Here is a 22,621-nt window from a genome sequence, read left to right on the forward strand (position 1 = left end):
TAGCACCTGCTTCACAAAAAAAGAACCTGGCAGAGAAGGAATAGGGAGAAGAGTCTGGAAAGAGCAAGGCAGCCAAAAACAGCAGAGGTGCCCTAGCTGGGAGTTACATGATGTGGGGGAGAGAGGGGTTCCCAGGGAGGGTCACCAGCAGGGTTCTCTGTATGGCCTTGATGAAGCCTACCAGCTCCTAATCAGAACTATGTTTTGTTTTGTGTTTTTAAAATGTTTTTATTTAGTTTTGAGACAGAGAGAGACAGAGCATGAGCAGGGGAGGGGCAGAGAGAGGGGGAGACACAGAATCCGAAGCAGCCTTCAGGCTCTGAGCTGTCGTCACAGGGCCCGACGCGGGGCTTGAACTCACGGAGTGAGATCACGACCTGAGCCGAAGTCAGATGCTCAACCAACTGAGCCACCCGGGCGCCCCCAGAACTGTTTCTAAATGCACAAAACAAGGTAACACAGGTTTAGACAGACAAGCACTTATAAAATGTTGATAAAGCAACACAAGAACTTCTTTGCTGAGGCCTTGGATAACAAGATGCAGTGGCAAGTCTTATCACCACTATAACTTCAAGGTAGCAGCGAGCTTTGAGGATATTTGGGGCCATCTATGGCGACTGTCGTGTGATATGAAAATATGTAAGACTGATTTCTACCGCAGATAAAGCCACAGGTATTAGGGGTACTCTTACGGTTTGTGGCCCGAGTTCATGTTTTAATTAGATGTTAGGGAAAATAAAAGTGTGATTCTTGTCTGAGGATTTGTCTGAGGATAAATGCTCAGACCCTAGAATAAGAACTCGTGGGCTGGATCAGGCTGAGCCCCCAAGCAGGCCTCTCTGGGACGGTGCACTGCCCATGTGGCGAGGCGAGGCGTTAACAGGGAAGTGTGGCTGGGAGAGCCCTGTTACCACCAACTGTGGCTTCTGAGCACTTGGTGTGGACCAGGATGTATTCTTGGCCTGTCCCCTGAATTTCCTCACGGAAGCCTCACAACAGCCTCGAGCAGGAGCCGCCAGAATTCTGTGTAAGTTACATTCACATAAGAGGGCACCAAGGCGCAGAGACATGACAGGCTGATGTACCCTGGTGTCGGGATTCAAACCCAAATACTCTGACCCCAGGACCCATACCCTTCTCCATTGCCTCTCACTCCCTGCTCCCCCACCCTCACTAGCGTCCCAAAGAGGTAAAAGCCCAGAGGAGACAAAGAAAAGCTGAGTCGCACTCAATTTTGAGCTAGAGGCCTCTGTTCCAAGCCTTGCATATCTGTGTGGAACGTGTGTTCTGCCTGGGTCAGAGGCAGTCCTGAGCCCAGAGACAAAGCCAACTCCCAAGTGTGCACCAAGAACACCTTTCCATTCCAGCAAGACGAAAGGCCGTAGGAGCCAGGCAGAGAGAGAGCGTGTGTCTGGCCCGATGTCCAGGGTGGAGTTGCATGCAGGCCTCCTTTTGCCTGGAACACACTTCCAGGTTGTTTGCTAGCCAAACAGCGCACAGCCTCTACATTTCAGTTTAAATGTCCCTACCTGGATTCCTTCACTTCATCAGGTCTTCTGTGTTACATAGAGCTTCCTGCAGTGTTCCTGCATAGAAACTTGGCACCATTTGAAGGTTACTTATGGTTTATTTGTTTAATGGTTGTCTCTGCTAAACCAGAAGTTCCAAGAGGGCAGGACCCATATCTGTCTTTCCCACCATCTTAAACACAACTGTGCAAACTGAATAAATATGGGTGAATATCATACAGGAAGAAAAGAAAAGAAAAGAAAGTAACAAGACACTAAGCCAGCTGGCTGCTGGGAGCTTCCTGCTCCAACCCGGAAGGCTGAGACTGGACACAGGCGCATCCTGATGTACCAATTTAACACAGGGTGACTCTGCCCACTGACAGGTGTGGCTCAAAGCCTGATGACCCGATGACCTGAGCAGCGATCTTCACCCCTTGAGGGGATCGAGGTGAGCACGACAGGAAGGAGATGGGCAAGTGTGCTGCTCCAAGGGTCCAGGCATAAACACAGAAATAACATGGAACAGTGCTTCTTGAACTTCTGGGTACACACAACTCACCTGCATGTTAAACATGCAGATTCCAACTCAGTAGGACTGGGGTGGGGCCTGAGATTCTGCATTCCTAAAACACTCTCAGGGGAGACTGATGCAGCCCATCCGAAGACAAGATCTGTAAAAGCTTTCTTGGAGGTCCTAACTGATACTGTTAACCTCAAACCAGATTACCAATTCGTACAAACATCCACCCCTGTGTTCTTTGTTCCTCTGCCTAAGAGCACAAGATGGAGAGCGAATGAACCTGCGGAGATAATAAGCGGAGATAATCAGAGCTCCAGTCCTGGCTCTCTGAACACCTCACCATGCAATCCCAGGCAAGTCATTTCCTCCTCCTGGGCCTCTGGTCCGCCCCCACTCATTGGTCTGCAGACTAGCTGTGCCAGCATTATCCAAGAATTTTTTTTTTTTTTAAATACAGACTCCAGGGCTTCACCTGTAGAGTTTCTAGTTCACCACGTCTGGGGTGTGGTCTGAGCATCTCCATCTGTTTAAACCCTATGACTCAGATCTGCATCCAGAGTGGGAAACCATGAGACAAAAGGCAACCGAGGTGGAACTGTCCGTGGTGCTGACCGTGACTAGTAATGTAGCCTAAATACAGACTTAGGGGGTCTGGGAGGAGATAATTTACCACATTGTTTGAGAATCTGGAAAAGATGCTGACATTTTTGCTCTGTTTAGATACTGGCATTATTGGCATATCCATCAGTCACCTGTAGCACAGCAGTGAAGCCTAACCCATTGGAAAAGGGAAAACAGTTATGTCCAATTATTTCCAAAATCAATGCATCTGAGGCATCTGCAACGGTCCCCGAAGCCAGAGTGAAAGGCTTGATTTACAGCTCTCCAGACTTGCTTGCACACTAATGGTATGATTGAGGGGGAAGGCTCCACATAGCAAAACCATTTCTTATTTGTTGCTCTAGTTTGAAGAATGCCTACATGAAATTCCAGTTCGTGCGTTCTATGGGGATTTCCTGCCATGGGAGGGAGGAACGAACAGAGGGAGAAGTGGGGGGGGGGGGGGGGGAGATAAAAGGTGGAAATGAAGATTAAGCAGAATGCCAGGTCTTCCTGGCTAGCTCATTTTTCTAACTTCCCACAAAGATTTATGCACCTGTCCAAAACACACTACAGATCCATTACCCAGCACAAAGAGCCACTTCCAGCGTCAAGCAGAAGGTCAGGCACAAATGATAGTTCAGTGCTAGCTGAAAACCCACCATCTCTCTATCTTTACCCTTGTCTTGCAGAAGGAGCTGAGTAATTTTACTCTGGTTGGCAGCAGTGAGGAAAAAAAATATTTTATATATATATAATATATATTATTTTATATATATTATATATAACTTATTATATATATATACATATGTTATATGTATAAACAATATATAATTGTTGTAGCAAACAATGAGCCCTAAATGCAATAGACAGATAAGATAGATAGATAAGTAGATAGATAAGTCCTAGATGCGACCAGGCCCTTATTTAGCTTCCTGCCGTCTTATCAGTGGCTGGCACACAGTAGGTGTTCAAGAAGGAAGGAAGATTTCCTGAATGGAGATATGAGTGAATGATGTTCCTCTTGGTATGTTTGTAGCCCTCTGGGGATTTCTCTGGGCTATTCTCTCCTACTGACATTTATGCTGCTTTCCAAGTGAGCGTTTCTAAAAAATGCAAAACCATCTTTTAAAACCAAGTAATTTGCTTTCAGGATAAAAATCCAAACTCCTCAGCTGAGCATGCAAGGTAACTGCTGCTGCCTAGCTCTTTGGAGTGGTCCCTTCACATGCCACACAGTGTCACATACATCTGGTACATGTAGTACCTGCCATTTGCTCAGGAGGCATCATGGGCCTGAGGGGGTAGCTGCTCCATAAACTCTGCCCCCCAAACTGTGGTCTCCTTTGCCTGGAGTTCCCCATGTCACTCAACAGCTGGATCCTGTTCACCCTTCAAGGCTTAATTCAGGTATTACCTCTACCCTGAAGTTTCTCTGTGTCTCTCCTTTCCTTCTCCATCCACCCTTTTGGCCCCCACTCCCACCCCAGGCTGGCTCCCCTGGTTTCTCCTACTCAGCACCCATGTCTTTTTCTCCTGGTGGCAGCACTATCATCTTCCCCTGGGCAATCAATGTTTCTCACTCTCAAACCATGGCTTTGGGATGGGACTGATTCCGCCCCTTGACCCAGGGCTCAGCACATGACCTGGCCCACCACAATCATTATTACTGGTGTTAAGATAGGCATAGGACTCAAGCTGAGCCAGTGAGCATTGGCACTGAGACTGGAACTATTGGGAAAGAGATTTACTCTTTCTGCCAGGGCTACCACAGTGAGATAAGATAGATAAGATATCTGAAAGAAGTCAAGAGGTATGTGACCATTTCTGCTATGAAAGGGATGCCTGCCTGCCTGCCTGAGAACACAGCCAGCTCACGGAAAAAGGCAGGTAGAGAGAGAAAGAGACAGGGAGACAAGTAAGAAGCAAGAGAGTAAGTAAGCAAAGGCAAAAGCGAGTGGCTGAGCTAATTACATCATATGAGGTCATTGAACTCCTGGGTCCAGCCATTCTTGAAGTGAGACCTAAACTTCCCAGTTACACAAGACAATTAATTCTCTTTTTAGAGTAAAAATAGTTTGATTCTGGTTTTTATAGTTGCAGCGGAAAGCATCGTAGATGATACACTGTTCCCTGTGTTCCCACAGAATCCTGATTTAATCTCCCCCAAAGCACCTACTGGGAGGTGATCTACCAATTGCCCTACTGGACTGTGAGCTCCCAGAGGGCAAGAAACATTTCATTTGCCTCAGTAGCCCCAAGACTTCTTGTATCATAAATACCCCAAAGGAATTTTTAAATTAAAAAACAAAAATTAAAGGTGGGGTGCCTGGGTGGCTCAGTCGGTTGAGCGTCTGATTTCGGCTCAGGTCATGATCTCACAGCTCGTGAGTTTGAGCCCCGCACTGGGCTCTGGGCTGACAGCTCAGAGCTTGGAACCTGATTCAGATTCTGTGTCTCCCTCTCTCTCTGCCCCTCTCTGCTCCTGCTCTGTTTCTCTGTCTCTCTCTTTCTGTAAAAAAAAAAATTAATAAACATTAAAAAAAATTAAAAACATAAATTAAGGGTATGTCTAACTGGAAAGAAACATTTACCTGAAAGTTAATGAAGATTTCCATTTACTTCAGAATACTTTCATGGCCTTCCTGGTAAGAGCTCTGAGACTTCTCAGGTTCTTGACCATTGCTAGTATTCTCTACTCCCCCGAATGCTTGTTTTTCAGTTCTCCAAAGCTGGAGATCCCGGAGGTAACAAGTGGCAAGTCGAAGGCTGTGAGAAAGCCCCCGGCCCAGAGCCCAACTACTGCTGCACCTTGCTCGCCTGGACCTCAACCGAGGCTAAAGCCGGTGCTGCACCCCTATGCTTCCCCTGTGAGGGGCTGGAGCCCTGGGACATAAAAACTCCAACATGCACCCGAACTCAGCGATTTGTCATGCTTCTGTACCTCTGCTGACACTTGCCCTCTGATGGGAACATCCTTCCCTGTCTTCTCTACTCATTCTTCAAAGCTCAGAATAAAAACCATCCCCTCCAGTGAGTCTACCCTCAAGTTGAAGGGTGACAAATTCAAAAGCTTTCAGGGACTAGGAAATGAGAGAAACAGGGCAGACTGGTGACCCGGGGCACACACGCCCCTTGTTAAGGGCCAGCCCCCAGTCAGCTTCTGCCAGCTGCTGCCACAAGGAAATCTGAGATCAAGAGAAAGACCAGCCTCTCCTTGCTGGGGCATGGGTGGGCTCCAAGCTGCAGACAGGGGCTTAATATTATCACTATCATTGTTACTGTCCTCACCATTCGGCACCTATCTCAGGTGGAATATGGTCTTGTGGATTGCCAGCTGACCACCTCTGAGCTGGGGCTTTTGCCCACAGAGTGAGTACAGGACCATCACACCACAGGTTATAGTCACCTCTGCATGTATCTGTCTTTTCCGTAGGACCCTGTCTCTGGAAAGACCTCACATCTCCAGGTCTGCTAATTTCGCTCTCCCAGTCCTCAGGGGCTCTACACTGACCCAAACCTGTTGGCACCAGGTACAGACATTCTGCCCCTGCCCCAGCAAGGGTCTCCCTGCTTACCCCCCATCACGCCATCCTCCACATGGCAGCAATGTCTCCAAAACACAAATCAAATCTTGTCACTGCTCTGCTTAGAATCCTTCAAGGGCTCCCCCTCCACCTGCCATGTTTAAATGAGTAACTATAGCTGATGCTTCAAAGGCAAAAAACAAGGGGCCAGGAAAGCCCACTGTGGGGGGGGGAGGCAGGGGCGGGGGTCATTTATGCAGGACAGCTGGGAAACGGTTCTCTGAGGGGCAGAGTTTAAGCTGAAGCCTGACAGATGAGAAAGACCCAGGGGACAGGTGGAGGATGCAATATTCTAGAAAGAATTGTGTGAGCAAAGCCCCAGAGGCAAGAAAGAGCTTGAGGGTTCAAGATCTAAGAGGGCGACAGGCACAGTGGCAGGAGGGGAGGCAGGGATAATAATTCCTGGGCCCCCAGGATGCTGGTGGGATGAAATGAACGTGCAAAGCCCTTGTCGCCCCACAGGGCATGTAGTTAGCACTCAATAAATAGTCGCTATTCTTAGGAAGATGGCAGTGATGATGTGAAGAAGGGTTTGTTTACTTCCTGCTGCGGAGAAGAAGGCTGCCCAGTTCATGAGGGAGAGCTAAAAGCCAGCATCAAGGGCTCCTTTATAATCTGAAACAGTTCCATTTCCGTGAGCTTATGAGGATCCGGGACTTAACTCAAAAAAACTTCTAAACTCATTACAAAAAAGAACTTCACTTTCCCTCAGAAAGGGGAAGAGCTGAGAAATTAAACAATGAGGAAGTTCCAAGGGGGCGGCCAAGCTTAACCTAGTTGGTAACTGGCAGGGAACAGCCGCTCCTTGAAGTGGCAGAGGAAATTGTGCCCAACAGTCCGTGGATGGTCAAAGCTTTTGGGACCTCATCTGAGAGACAGGAGCCGGGAGTGGGTCTACTCTGGGTCCACATGAGAGAACACAATGCGGGGCCTAGTGTTCTCTCATGCAAATACCCGACGATGTCGCCTTCCCCAATCATGACACCACGCCAGCATCTTGCTATGTGCAGGACGACGAGCGGTTGTTGCTCATGGAAAATCAGTCCAGCAAGGCAGCATTTAATGTGCGCACTAAAGCGTTAGGGGGCAGGGGGCGCTGCGGAGGGAAGGGGAGACACATGGAAGGAGAGGCAGGCCAGCAAGAGGGGCTTCTTGGAGGAGGACGCGAGAGTCACATCTTTTTAATAAACATTTTTTTTAACGTTTATTTATTTTTGAGACAGAGAGAGACAGAGCATGAACGGGGGAGGGGCGCAGAGAGAGGAAGACACAGAATCGGAAGCAGGCCCCAGGCTCTGAGCCATCAGCCCAGAGCCCGACACGGGGCTCGAACCCACGGACCGTGAGATCGTGACCTGAGCTGAAGTCGGACGCTTAACCGACTGAGCCACCCAGGCACCCCGAGTCATATCTTTTTAAAGGCATACGCGGAGGCTGGCATCGGGAAAGCAAAAGGAGATGCTAAAACCAGTCTGACAGAAACTCCAGCAGAGTAATACCCCCAAGGTACAAATAGGCAAGGAAGGGAAGGGGAAATCTGAATGGCCTGAACACATGAACGGATCGTCAGCCTCTTCGGTGACCAGGCAAATGGGCATTACAACCACGAGGAGCTGACACTCTGTACACAGTGTGTTAGCAAAACATAAATCAGTTGTAAGTCTGACGATGCCGAGTGTCGCTGACATCGTGAAACAATGGGAGTCTGATGCCCCTGGCTGGGAGCGAACAACTGGTACCATCCCATTGGAGACCAACCTGCCCACAGCCAGGAAAGGTGAAGGTAGGCAGGCGCTGTGAGTATGCAGCCGCTTTCATCGGTGTGTACCCAGGAGAAACTGAACAGAAAACAACTGTGAACCGTCTAACTGCTCATCAAAGAGAGAAAAAATAAATACGACGGTGAATATTCATACAACAGAATGTCAGTAAGTACAGCAGCTAAAGTTCACGGATTAGAATGCTATGCATCTGAACGCATCAACCTCAAAAAGGGAGTGCTGGTGAAAAAGACAAGGTATGTATTTTCCATACAGGAAGGATACACAGACACTAAGGACACACAACAACTCCACCGAACCATTCCCTGTGGCAGGGGGAGGGTTCCGAGAGGATTCAGCTAGATCTGTAATGTTTAACTCCTAAACACTAACTTTATTAAATGAGGATGACGATACGTGTGTGTTCATGATATTTGGCTATGCATTCTGGGACACATTTGAAATACCCAGTGTATTTGAAAATACATTTTTGAAAGCTTAGAAGCAAATTGGAGAAAACGTGAACAGCGGTTAAATCTAGGTGGTGGGATATGGGTGCCTGTTACCTTATTCTTTGCATTTCCCCCCTCTTTCCTTAAGAAATCACCACTGTGTGACCCCTTCGGGAAACTCTTCGGCACTCTCTACTGATGTGGAGCGTAAGCGTCCTGTGATCCAGCAACTCCTTTCCCGTGTGTGGACCCACAGAAACCAGCACTTAACCACCACAAGAAGACATACACAGAGGTGTTAATTACAGCAGTATGTGTAACTGAGCCAAACTGGAAGCCACCCAACGTCCATCAAAGGAGAGGATAAACTGTGATAAATCCGTACAATGGAAGTCTACACGGTAACGAAAAAAACCAGAACAATTGCTACCTGGAACAACACGGTTGAATGTCAACAGATATAACGGTGACAGAGGCTAGACACAAAGGAGTCCATGCTCTATGGTGCCATTTACATAAAGTCCTATAATGGGCAAAACCCATCTATGGACTAGATAGGGGGATGGTGGCCATGCTGGCGGGGTGACAGAAGGAGGCTTGGAGTCCTGCCAATGATGTATTTCCCGGTGTCCGTGCTGTTCGCGCAGGTACGCTCATTTTGTGCAAACCTGTCATCTATACACGTAAGACTGAAAGCATTTATAACTCAATTTTTAAAATAATTTTTAGAAAGAGGAGAAAGAAAACACACACGCCACCGTATCAAGGAGAAGAATGAAGAGGGGAGGAAGGAGAGCCAAGCCTGGTCAGGTCAGAGCACGAATTACAAGAGAATGGAAACCCAATTAGCGAGCCTCCGCTGAGACGTAGTTTTTTAAGCTAGCACTTGAGGGTTCAGGATATGCTGGGTAGATCATCACAAGGTCCCATGATGCAATACCCACAACCCACGTGACAGCTGAGACAGCTGCGTTTCGTGGAGGCCGATGGCACACGGAGGTCATGCAGCCAGTGCGTACCAGAGACCGCGTCTGAAGTGAGGCCAGTGAGATGCCAAAGCCCAAACTCTTAACCCCTGTACCGTACGCCTTCTAAATATGCAAATGGTCGAGGGGAAGGACGCAACTTCCTCCATACACGAGGCATTTTGGACTCTCACAGACCAATGGGGGCGACTTGAGAAACTAAACATGTTTTTCTCCGGCTTGCTGAGGATGAACCAAGACTATAATACACAGTCCCCAAATATTAATGGCAGTCCTGAGCTGGGAGGTAGCAATTATTCTCAATTATTCAAGAAGCGAGTAAGAGCTCACAAGTACTCTTCCACGTTGTGATTTTAATCAGCTGTCCAAAAATGTGAGGGAAAATAACAGATAGAACATGGGTTAAGTACATTCTGAAGGCCTTCAGAGCTAGGAGGAAGAGTAGGTAATGACCTACAAGTAATTTAACAGCCCCAGAAATATTTTGGACAACACTTCATGCCCAGCAGAGAATCAAGTGCCTTGTAATTCACGTCAGTTTCCAAACCAGTGGGTTCACCGCTGCTGCATCACAGGCCTTGAGCTCGGCCTGAGATGGGCCAAGTCCAGGGAGGCGGCCCAGTCTGGCTGGTGACCTGGCAAGGCTGGACCCCAGATCTGTCACGGAGCTCTCATTTCTGTCACCAGGCATGGACAGTGCCAACATTCACGGTGCGGTGTTCATATCCAGCGGGCCGCTAAGGCCTGTGCATCCTTCATCTGAACGGTTACCAAAGACCTCGAAGTTAAGGGGAAGGAGGGAAGAGGGGACAAAGGGAACCAGTAACTGCACAACAATGGTCCGGCTCACCAGCTCTTACGTGGCTTGGGTTTTACGTTCATCAAACACGTTTCACTCAGCACCCGCCACGGGCCACGCACTGCGTCAAATGCCGCAAGACTGAGACCCAACAGGCCAGGTGCTGCTCTAATTCCATGCGGCTGGTGGAGAGAGAGAAGGGTGCATCAGGCAGCCATGAGGGAGTCTGGGGAGGGAACCTGAGGTGGGGCAGCCAACACTCTGAGTCTGGGGAAGGCTTCCGGGAGGGGGAGGCGCCTGCAAGGTCTGTGGCCCGAGATCACCGAAAAGGTCAGCTTGGATTTGACCTCTCCACATGTTACACGCAGAAAACAGGCAGGATGCCAACAGAGCAGCAAATACACTTCTAGTTGCCAGCTCTGGACTTTCGGTTTATAAACGGACCTTAATTTTTTTGGGGGGGATTTTAATTTGATATTACAGAGAAGCACTCCCCAGGAACCCTCCCTTTTTAAATACCTATGCATATTTGCATACGTATCCATATACACACTCCAAGCCTGAGACTCCTCCGTGTCTCTCTCCCGAGACCGTTGCTCTGCAAGATGGTTTTAGCAACTGCTCTCCTGGAGAATATCTGAAGAGGCTTTTGCTGTATTAAAGAGTAACACAAATGTGTGACGTATAATGAGCCCAATGTCATTCTTCTTCTCGCTTAATGCATTAAGTACCGGGACTGTTTACACAGCGGTTGGCAGAGTGTCAAATGAGAAACAAACTAGAGTTTATAGCTTCGTTCAGCTGGAGCTTCTTTTCTCCCGCCAGTTTGCATGGTCTTTGGGACGGGCGTGTGACTCAATTCCGATGGGGGCCACAGGACCCCGGGCAGGATGCTTACAGCCTGAGCCCAGCTTCCTCACCTCTGAGACATCTTGCATGAGACTCGACAAGAAGGACACAGGGAAGGACAGAAGACACAGCCCCCACCGTGCACACGCCTGGCATGTGATGGCTGGTATTACTACACACAGAAACACAGGCTGTGAGGGTTCTGGAAGGACCACCTGTGTCAGGCTCACCCACTGCAAACTCTGCCATGAGGACGTGCTCCTGTGTCAGCTTCTTCAGCCTCACCGCCAGCCTCTACACCCCTTCAGCAACACGTACACAGCATTGACCCTGTGTAGACGCTGTTGTGAGTATTTTAGCAATTTTACCACCGTAAGTCCTTATGACAACACTAGAGAGAAGCGGTATGTAGACGAGAAACTGAGGCAGGGACGGATCAAGTACCTCGCCCGATGCCATCCATCTAGTCAAGCAGTAGGAGCCTTTTCCTTTCTGTGTCTGATTGTCACAGTTGGCAAAGTCCTGTTGAATGAATAAATGGACAAATGGACGAACGACCATCCCTCCAGATGCTTCGGTTTGCGAGGAAAGCTTATACAAGCTTCTATCAACCGTGAGGGCGGCAGTTTCTAGTTGTACCAATGGCTCCTGAGTCAGACAGGGCGGGGTGTGGGTGAGAGGGGTGGAGCCACAGAGGGAGAGGCAGATTTCCACATCGGTGGGGTTGAGGGAGTGACTTCCAGGAGTCAATGTCAATCTACATTCATCCACCCTCCAGGGAGCTCTGTGGATCCCTGTGTGCCAGGGGCTCTGGAGACCGTCTGCCTGGAGCCACTTATCACCTTAAGTGGCCAGCTCAGTGAGATGGCCTTGGTTAAGTCACTTTACCTCCCCGTGCCTCCCCCTCCCCATGTGTAAATACCTATACCTCAGGCAAGGAAAGAGAGCTGTGAGGTAGGCAGAAAAACGTCCCCCTACCCCCTGCCAAATTTCCCCGCCCCGATCGCTGTGAATGTGCTATCTTACATGGCAAAGGGGTCTCTGCAGAGGGGACTAAGGTGATAAAGAGGTCACAAATTCAGATGGGGAGATTATCCTGGGTTATCTGGGTATGCCCAATCTGATCATGCTCCTTCAAAGCAGAGAACCTTTCCTGACCGTAGTCAAAAATGTTACGACGCAAGAATTGGCATAGAGATGGGGCACCGAAGATGGAGGGAGACCCCAGGGGTCTGGCAAGCCTCCAGAAGCTGGAAAAGGCGAGGAAAGGGATTCTCCTCTAGAGCCTTGAGAAAGAGACGCAACCCTTGCTGACACCGTGATTTCAACCCACTAATGCCCGATGTCTATTTCGGACCTCCTCAACTCGAAGGTACATGCAATACATGTGTACTGTTTAAAGCCACTAGATTTGGGGTGACTTCTTACAGCAGCAATATGAAGCTAATACGGGGCACAAAGAAGGAAAGAATACCCATGAATTGAGCCCGCTTTCCCACTGGTAAGCTCTGTCGCCAGGATCCTGCTGGCCCCGCGCAGAAGGCAGCCCTGCTCACCGCCCCCCTTCCAGACCGCCCCAGGGGCCCTGGTTCCCCTAGTTCGCAGGACTCTTCTGCGAGGACCTATTTACTAGTCTTTCTCCCCACAAAGCCATGAACTTTGTGAGGGCAGAGACCTTACTTTGGACAACGTTTGTCCCCCTCACACCTAGCACGACAGCCCTACGTTCCAGAAGCTTTTCTAAGTGGAAAATTCGACCACCTTCAACACCGTTCCAGGTACCCACTTGTTCCCACCGCTGAAAGTCCCTTCCGCTGGGGGCTGGACACCCCCGGAGCTGCATTTAAATCTGCGCCTCTCAGCTGCAAAGGGGCTCCCACGGCTCCGTGATGCCAGCTGGTTCCTCCAGCACACACTGGTCTGTGTGTTTTTAAGGAGGATTTTGACGCATAATTCGTCCAACGAGTTGAATTATCTGTGGCTCCGGGGAAAGCGATTTGCCCTGCCTTAATGCCAAATGAACTTTCAGAGACTGACTCCATTACCCTAAGAAGGAATGACAGCCTCTCAAATCTATTTCTTGCTGAGCAATAAGGCAGACGTGCAGTAGCGTCATCAGAAACGAGTCTTTTTCCTTAACCCCTCATGCTGGCCGAGTCTCCCTGGACAGGGAGGCTTGACGGCCAACTCCCCGGGACCGTTGGAGAGCCACCTTTCCGCTCTGCAAAAGCTTGCCCGCCTCTGGCCCGTTCTGCGAAAGCACCTCCCCAGTTACCCCCAAAGCTATTATACCCAGTGGGGCAATTCAGTTTTTTAAAAAATTTGTGCCAAGACCCAGCAACTTGAAGAAGAAAATAACAGGGAAACTTTTCCATTTAATGTGTGTTCCCTTATTCCTTAATTCAGGCCATGAGTCTCTCTGGGCGGCAGAAGCTATTCTAGGAGCTGGCGAGAGAGCAGTGAACAGACCAAGGCCCTGTTGTCATGAGCTTCCATTCCAGTGCAGAGAGACAATACTACTCAAGGTCACAAATCAATCACTTAGAGTGATAGTACGTGCTAGGGGACAATTACAGCAGACTAATGGATTGGAGAGTGACTCAAGGGGCAGCACTGATGAGGGCAGTTGGAAGGGAGTTCTAACGACCTGCAGGGTCCGTCCATGCAGAGGTGGGGGAGCCAATCCATGCAGAGGGAACAGCAGATGCCAAGGCCACAAGGTAAGAACAGCATGGAAGTCTGAGGAGGGCAGTGTGGCTGGCTACAGACAGGGAGGACGGAGCATGAGAGAAGGTACGGGAGGAGGTGGGAGACAGGTCAGGGGACATCTCGAAGGCCATAAGGAGTCCTGAATTTAACTGCCAAAGGTGCGACTGGGAGGGGGGGTTTACGCAACAATGACATCATCTGATTTGATGTCATACAAACCTCACTGTGGCTCAGCAGGGGGATGGATGGGAGCAGGCAAGAGTGGAAAAGGGCAACCGTTGCAAATGCCCACACCAGAGAGGACCGGGCTTGTGTGAGGATAACCGAAGCAGGGGTAGAGGGATGCACCCCTCTACCGAAGCAGGGGTAGAGGGACTCTGTGGAAGGAGACCCACAGGACCTGGCATGCCCATCTTAGGCTGGTGGGGTCGTGCTCTCCTCTTATCCCCACCCTGCTCAGAAATGTGGCTCGAGACAAGTGCCCCCCCACCTTGTAGGGGTCATGAGAGCTGATGGTAAAAGTTCGAATTCTCCTGGACACGTGGGAGGACTGGACTCCTTCTCCCCGTTGGCATTACACATGGCTGAGTAAGTGGCTTTGGCCAATGAAAAAGGAGTGGAATTGACATGTATCACGTCTGGGCAGAAGCTCTAAGAGCCAGTGTATGATTTTCCCTTGTCCTTAGTTTCCTGATGTCATGATGTGCAGAGCTCCCAGCCAACCCATGATGGGCATAAAACACGAGCCAAAAATAAATCCTGGTTGGCTCAGGCTGCCAAGACCACAAAGTCATTACTTCAGCCTAACCCAGACTATCTCACAATGGATACAAGCCCCATGCCTCTGATATTTCGGATTTAATGAGTAACATTAATACACAACTACTGCGGCTTGTTTGACTCAGCTACGAAGAAATGAACAGCAAGCGGTGGACTGGTGTTCAAGAAACTACCTCGACACAACTCAAGTTTGATGTGATACCTAAAGGCATGGGCGGCTCTAGTGAGTGCTGTGGGTATTTATGATTAAACACGTGCATGGCGTACTAAGGCAAAAGAAATTCTGTGCTAAAGACAAATCCTGCATCCATGAACTACACAATGGGCTGTTTCACCAATTAAAAAAAGTTCAAACTGGGGCGCCTGGGTGGCTCAGGCGGTTAAGTGTCCAATTCTTCGTTTCGGCTCGGGTCATGATCTCACGGTTCATGACTTTGAGCCCCACGCTGGGCTCTGTGCTGGGGGCGTGGAGCCTGCTTGGGATTCTCTCTCTCCTTTTCTTTCTGCCCTCTCCTGCCTTCTCTCTCTCAAAAAATAAATACACATAAAAAAAAGTTCAAACTTGGGGTCAGATCACGTTTTGATTCTGTAACTGGCAGACAATCGACAATGGTGGCACCGTTGGGAAAATACCTAGAAATTCAGGCTAGGAAGATACTCATATGATGAGTTTGAAAAAACTATAGTTAGTTTTTCCTGTGCAGGCCCATGGATCCCAGATTGAATCACTTAATGGGTCCAAGACTTAACAGCAGCAACCTACTTGTAACGCAATCCACACAAAGAAGTCAAGCCTGAGTACCTTAATGGTACAAGAAGCAAGGGAGACCTTCTTGAAGTGACCTAGTCAAGGGAAAGCTTCTGAGGTGGCTGACTTCTCTGGATCAATTTAGAAAGAAAACTCACCCTCAGGGTATCAAGGCAGGTATCTTGAGCCTGTAGGTCCTGGTGAGGCGAGTGCAGGCTTTGTCTCTTAACAGGATTCATCAGTAGCTTTTGTCGGATGTTGAAGTCCTGCCTGCTAACTCAATCTACTCCTGACAATCAGATAAACCCTCAGATCTGTCCTGGAGAGCAGCCAAAGTGTACTTCAGGGAAGTGGGTAAGTCTTAGTGAGCCAAATGTGCAGGGAGAGAGAATCAGAAGCCAACCGGCCAACTCTAAAGCAAAGGGCCACACAGACTGGACGAGAGGCAGAGGCCCTGTGACTGCAGGCAAGCTGTCAGGCCCACCCCTGAACATGGGAAGCAGGACCAAAAATGTAGTGAAGAACCAGGCCAGGCCCACCAGCATGGTATCTTTAATTCCCAAGTTCCTTTATTTGCAAATAGGGTCGCACTAGGGTCGGGGGTGGAGGGTGGACAGAGCCCTACTCACACAGATTTCACAGGGCAAAAGCCCACAGCTGCTCAGTCAGTCCCAGGATTGACAAGAATGGGACAGCATGAAGCTAGGCTGGGGACGTGGCACTCAGAGGGGAAAGTCACCGCATCCCTGTCCCTGGGGGGGTGGTGTTGGTAGGTTTCTTAGGTCTGAAGTAAGTTTTGCATAACTATTAGGCTTGCCTGGAGATCCAGAGTGGGAGGGGTCACTTTGCTCTGCAGAGAAAGCCTGTGGCACCCAAAGATGCCTAATCCCAGAACCTGAGAGTATAAAATACTCTCAGTTTATTCAGCAAAAGGGACTTTGCAGATGTGATTAAGTTAAGGATCCTGAGACTGATTATGGTGGCTTATCTGGGTGGACCCAGTGTCATCTCAAGGGTCCTATAAGAGGGAGAGGAGTCAGAAAAGGTACTATGTGAGGTACTACACAGAGATACTATATGACAAAATGAGGTCAGCGTTGCAAGGTTGCTGGCTTTGAAGACACAGGAGGCCTTGAGCTGAGGAATGCGGACAGGCTCCAGAAGCTAAAAAAGGAAAGGACTCTCCTCTGGAGCCTCCAGAAACAACCAGCCCCACTGACTCCTTGATTTTAGCCCCAGGAGATGGATTCTGGACCTAACCTCCAGAAGTGTAGGAAAATACATCTGTGTTTTTTAGACCCCTAAACAGGGGCCACGTTTGTACGGCAGCCACGGGAGGCAAAAATAATGCGACACATCTCTCCACCTGAACGTCTCTGGTTCAGCCTTGTCCTAATTTCCCTTAGTGAGACACAGACAGGCCGAGCTCCCCGAGGGTCATGGAGTGGCTGCTATAGCAGAAGGCTTCCTGCAAATGACATTATCTTATCATGGTAATAAGCTGCTTACACAGAATTCTGTTTTATGACATTCTCAGGCATTCTGGATGGGTCCCAAGATTTGTATGAGCCTGCAAGTCATTGGATTAAACCAGTATATAATTTTTCCCCCTTTTCATAAGAATTATTGTCCTCCTTGCTCTGCACAAGTGTAGAATTTCTAAGCCTTCTGTTTTTATGGGCTCAACTTCACTTATCTTCAGGAAAATAATGGAATGGCACATTTATTCTAGGCCTCAGATAAACTTGCTTTATAACTGTTTAAACTAAGATCTAACAGACCCTGACATGATAGGATTTCTAATCTAAAAGCAAAGAAATCCATGAACACGTAAACATAATAGACAGTAACGGTATTCCCAGCAGAATTCCCAAGTGTTCATAGTGGTTATCAAAACTTTTGCTCTGGTTTTCTGGGAGACAAAGGTCCAAGGAAAACTCTAGCAAGGTGGCCCTTCAAGAGAGAAACTAGGAAATTCATCACACACAGGATCTGCCACACGACTCTGTCAGTGCGACAGCATCGTGGTTCTTACGCTTGCTGAGGCATCACCACCACACAGCTCTAAAGCCAGATTTCTGGGCCCCTGCCCAGAGCTGGTATTTCAGTAGGTCTGGGGTGGGGCCTGGGAATTGGTGTTTCTTTTTTTTTTTTTTTTTTTAATGTTTATTTATTTTTGAGAGCAAGTGAGCAAACCAAGGGCAGACAAGGGGAGGAGAGGGGAGGGAGGGAGGGAGGGAGGGAGGGAGGGAAAGAGACAGAGACAGAGAGAGAGAGAGAGAGAGAGAGAGAGAGAGACAGAGAGGAGAAAGAATCCCAAGGAGGCTCTGTGCAGTTAGTGCAGAGCCCAAAGCAGGGCTTGACCCCACAAACTTCGAGATCCTGAGCCAAAATCAAGAGTTGGACTCTTAACCAAATGAGCCAGGCACTGGAGGGAATCGGTATTTCTAACGAGTTGCCGGGGAATGCTGATGGTCAGGGGCCACTCTCTGAGAACCACGGTAGGAGGGGGGTGCCTCGTGCAAGGCCCAGTTTCTCACCTGTCCTCATGAGGATCATGATCTTACCTCCTCTGGCTCAACTGTCCCTGCCCAGCTCGTCAGTATCCTGCGCTTGCACAAGTGTCCCCGTCCCCTACCAGACACGAAGCCAGGCGTTCTCCAGCGCGGCTGCGTACTGCAGCCCTCTGTGCCCCTGCCTCACTTCACCGGGAGTGAGGGACTCAGGTCTTAGGAGCTCTTAAAGCTACTCATGGGATTCCGAGTGTGGCCCAGACGGAGGAGTGCCGCTCTAAGCAAACATGAAGGACGACAAAATGACACCAGTGGCCGAAGCGGGCGACGCAAGGCCCCCCGACAAGGCCTGAGCTCGTCTTCCCCGCCGTGATACGTGATGGTGCTCGGGAGACACTTCTGCACCAACGAGCACTCATCGGCTGGCAGTCCATGGAGGGCTAGCACCTCCTTTCTCCAGGGTGCCTGGATGACCCCCCAGAAACGCATGACGTCATTAAATCACTAACCTTCACAAGGAAAACAACCCTATACCGACACAAGTATTTGGGAAGTAACCCCACCCACATTCATGAGTCCAAATAACTAACCTGACAACTACGGATAAAAGCCAGAAAACATCTTTTTGGTCAAGAACAGGCATCAGAAAACAGACCCATCAGCTAAATCGAGGTGCCACCTTATGAATCAAGTTTTATTGGCACTCGGCCACGCCCATCCAGGTCAGAACAGCCTGTGGCTGCTTTCACACTCCAGTGGCACAGCTGAGTATTTTCAGCTAAGGGAGTATGGTCTGCAAAGCCAAAAACAATTCCTCTCTGGCCCTTTAGCGGAACATGCTTGCTGACTCCTGTCCTAGAGAAGTAAGAGGGCATGCACAAACAAAACATGACACGCTGTGGAATTAAAGGTGTTTTCTCTGTCCCTGTTTCTTCTTCTATGTGCCAACCTCCGAGACCTGTGTCTAGAGGGGCACGTGCGTGTAGATCAGGCACCGGGGTGTCCCCGGTTCCCTGTGGTGACAGTACCTTGTTTCCAATGGCCTTCTTGGGTGGGAAACTGTAGCCCCTCACTTGAGGGTACTTGTTCTGTAACTTGTGGTGCAAACCCCTGAACTCTGTGTACCGCCGATACACATTCCACTCATCGTCTTTTATCCGGATGTAGACCTGCGGAGAAAGGCACACAGAAGGAAAACGTCAACCTCTCTTAAAGCTCTTGTTACAAAGGGGTGGGGTTTCGGGGATGCTCCACCCATGAAAGCCAGCTCTGCGAGAAGCAGGGGCCGCAGCCGTCCCTCAGGCCACTGGACGCCCAGAGCCTGGCAGAGGAGGGCCTCAGTGGTACCACGTCAACAAAGGGGTCCACAAAAGAACAAAGCAGGCAGGTGACGGGAACAACACGCCGTGTACCAGTTCCCAGTATCAGCAGAGGTGAACAGTCCAGCTGATCTCTGAGATGGTCACATGCATGCTGTGGTGGTGACTGCTGCTGAGAATCCAACTCCTCCCAGGCGACACATGTCATCGTCTATGAGGTGGAACTGACTCACAGCACCTCCTCCCAAGGAGCATTCAGACACACAGGCAGGGCAGCTATGCCTGGGATGGTGTAGACCCCCACATAGAGGAGGGGGAAGCCAATCTGGGGCGGGAGGGAGGGAGGGGCCAGAGTTGACATCAACCCAACTGGGTGGAAGGTCACGTCCAGAGGGGACAGGTACACCGGGAACGTAAAACTTCTTTATTTTCAATGAAGATGGGACTCTCAAGAGAACATTCTAGAGGGTACACAATGTAACGGCTGTTTCTTCAGCTTCTGATAGACCGTAACACCTTCCAGGGACACACACTATCCACATCTCGAGGGAAAACTGAAGCGGGAGAGGGAACGATGCATTTAAAAATATTACACAAGAACGGCCCAGAGAGCAAAGTTCCCAATGATAAACAGCTACTGTGACCGGTCATCAGCGAACGTCAATACGCATCTCAAAAACCTCTCATGTAACGATAAACACAGGTATCCCTCATGTGAGCGACAGATTCCACCTCTACGTGGAAACCACCCAGTATTCCCAAATCAGACACGATACATCGGAACTTTGGTTAAGACAACCATCGAGGCCTCTCGTAATCCTCTTGTGAACAAGATGGACGAACGATTTAAACCAAAGAACTTCAACAAATGGACCGAAGTTTCCAGCGCAATCAGATAGAGAAATGGAGGTCTATCAAATTCATTAGAAGCCCCCAAGCTAAGAGAGGCAGTAAATGCACTGGGGGGCAAACAAAGTGGTTTCAACTGGCCTGAGGGATGAGTCTAATCCAATGTGCTGAAATTCAAAAAGATCAATGTCGGGTTGTACGCTAAAACTCCAAAAACCATCACCATAAGTAAAAGGGAAATAGGGCACAGGAGTGGCCTGTGGGACAAAGACTTACAGGTTTCGGTAAATTTGAGCTAAGTAAATAATGTGGGAGGGCCACCAAAAAACCTATGTAATCTTTAGGCCTCGTTAAAAAAGCTGTATGCTAACTTCTGGGATAAGTGACTTGAGAGTCTTGCTCTGTTCTAAATCGACCATAGCAACTTAGTTAGGTTTTGGCTGCCACCTATTAAAAGATGAACTATGTTCAGAAAGGCCCGGGTCACTTGCTACAAGGGCCGTCTGTGGGCCGGTAGCATCGGCATCACGTGGGAGAGGTCAGGAATGGAGCGTCTCGGGCTCCACCCCAGATGCACTGCTCGGAACTAGAACCCAGGCGGTCCACACCACACACTGACTCTGAGAAGCACGGGCCCTAGGAGAGGATCTGCAGCCAAATTATAAGAAGACAGGCAGTGGAGGGCGACAACCCAAGCCTCAGGGTGGAGGGGGCAGAGATCTCAAAATTCCTGGAAAGGCTGTACGGAGAAAGAGGAAACCCAGGATGACGTGCTCTGGATGCTCACAACTGTGAGCAGATACCACCTGGAGGAAGACAGATTCCATAGGGACAAAAAGCTGCCGAGAGGAAAGGCTTCTTGGGACTGAAGGTCCCCGCAGCGGTATGACGGTTACCCCGATTAGCCAGGTGTTTGATTTGTAGAAGTAAAGTATACATGAGACCCAAAAGTATCTGGAAGGGCCTGGCTAGTTGGGGGAGAAAAGGGACTTCGGGCTCTCCCAGTCTCTATAAGCTGAGACATGATGAATCCGCAAATAAACCCAGCAGAGCTCAGGGGAATTTCACACAGCACATTTAGGGCATTTGCTGGGTCCCCTCAGGTTCCAGCAAGTGCTAGTTGCCCACCCAGCATCCATTTCCCCTCACTATTTGGGGGGATAGCAATGTGTTCAGGGAGACTTAACTACATTTTTCTGTCTGCCTCGCAGGTAAGAGTAGCTAATGAGACGTAAGCAAAAATCACTGGGGCTTCTAAGAAAGTCCTTAGGAGAGATCTGCCTCAGCCTACGGTGCCTTTTTACCTTTCTCCCTCTCTTTTTCTTTCTTTCCTACAGACGTGATGACTGGAGCTCCAGGAGTCATTTTACGATCACGAGATCATCTTGATTATGGTAGAAGACAGAAGGGATTGTGGGGTCTCTGATGACACTATGGAGCCACGACGCCAATTACTAGACTATCTACTCGATTTTTTTTTTAACAAAAGAGAAATATTCACCTTGAATTTACTCAAGCTTAATGTTTTACAGGTCTTTGTCCTGGTGGCTGAATGCGGTTCCAATCTGCCACATCTCAAATGGACTGTATCTGCTTGCAGTATATTGTTACACAAATGCAGGTATCCCCTAGAGAGCGTCAAGTTCAGCTACTTGCCTGATCATCATGCACAAGGTTAATTATCTAGAGCAGGAGAGGTAAACTATGGCCCATGAGCCAAATCCAGCCACATCCATTTGTTTACCTATTGTTTATGGCTGCTTTTGAAATACAATGGCAGAACGGAGTGGTTCCAAGAAAGACCATATGGCCTGCAAAGCTGAAAATACTTATTTACAAAAACACTTTACAAAAAACACTTTGTCCTCCCTCTGATCTAGATACTCAGCACTCATTGTTGTTATTTTTCCACTGACATAGCCAAGATCTGGTGTGGAAAGGGGCAGGGCTTTCCAAATATTACCAGCCCCTGGGTGGGATGTATTACCCATCTGGGACCCAGGAATCTGTAGTGTTCCAAAGCTTCCCTAGTGATTCTGATGTGTAGATGGTCTGAATGCTTGCGTCCCCCCAGAATTCATATGTTGAGATGCTAACCCCTGATGTGATGGTGTCAGGAGGTGGGGGCCTTTTCTAGGTGGTTAGGTCATGAGGGTAGAACCCTCAAAAACAGGATCAGTGCCCTAAAAAAAAAAAGATCCCCCAAGAGCTCCCTCACCCCTCCTGCCATGGGAGAAGATGCTATCTATGATCCAGAGAGTGGGTTCTCACCAGACACCAAACCTCCTTAATGCCTTGACCCTGGACTCCCCAGCATCCAGACCATGAGGAATAAAGGTTGTCTAAGGCCCTCAGTCTACAGCAGACTGAATGGACTACGGCAGCAGGCAATTTGGGGAACCCCTGAGGTCAAGCACAGACTTAGGTGTCAGGCAAAGCATGTCTCCTCTCTATGGGTCTCCCCATCTATAAAATGAAATTTACCAACAGCACCTCCTCCCAGGAGTGTGGGGAATACTTGGACGCACAAGCAGTGCAGCTGTGCCCGGGATCGCGTCGACCCCCACACAGAGGAGGTGGAAACTAATCTGGGGCAGGAAGGAGAGGCCAGAGTTGACATCAGCTTAGCTGGATGGATG

At 49.2% G+C, this 22,621-nt stretch overlaps 1 protein-coding gene across 6 annotated transcripts in view; it reads right to left on the reverse strand.

Moving 5' to 3' along the window:
• The window catches only part of SNX29 (sorting nexin 29), a 500,159-nt gene that overhangs the window by 63,354 nt on the left and 414,184 nt on the right, over positions 1–22,621 (reverse strand). For 5 of the 6 annotated variants that reach the window (XR_006198016.1, XM_042923016.1, XM_042923020.1 and 2 more), the window contains one exon: positions 18,843–18,983. Coding sequence is in view for 5 of the 6 variants with exons in the window: in XM_042923016.1 (XP_042778950.1) it covers positions 18,843–18,983 (141 nt within the window). In the remaining variant the exon portion in view is untranslated. Of the gene's footprint in view, positions 1–17,684; positions 18,670–18,842; positions 18,984–22,621 lie in introns of those variants that run through there. The other variant, XM_042923019.1, reaches the window with a different exon arrangement.

This window comes from Panthera leo, chromosome E3 (genome assembly GCF_018350215.1).
Source record: "Panthera leo isolate Ple1 chromosome E3, P.leo_Ple1_pat1.1, whole genome shotgun sequence".
Lineage (NCBI taxonomy): Eukaryota > Metazoa > Chordata > Mammalia > Carnivora > Felidae > Panthera > Panthera leo.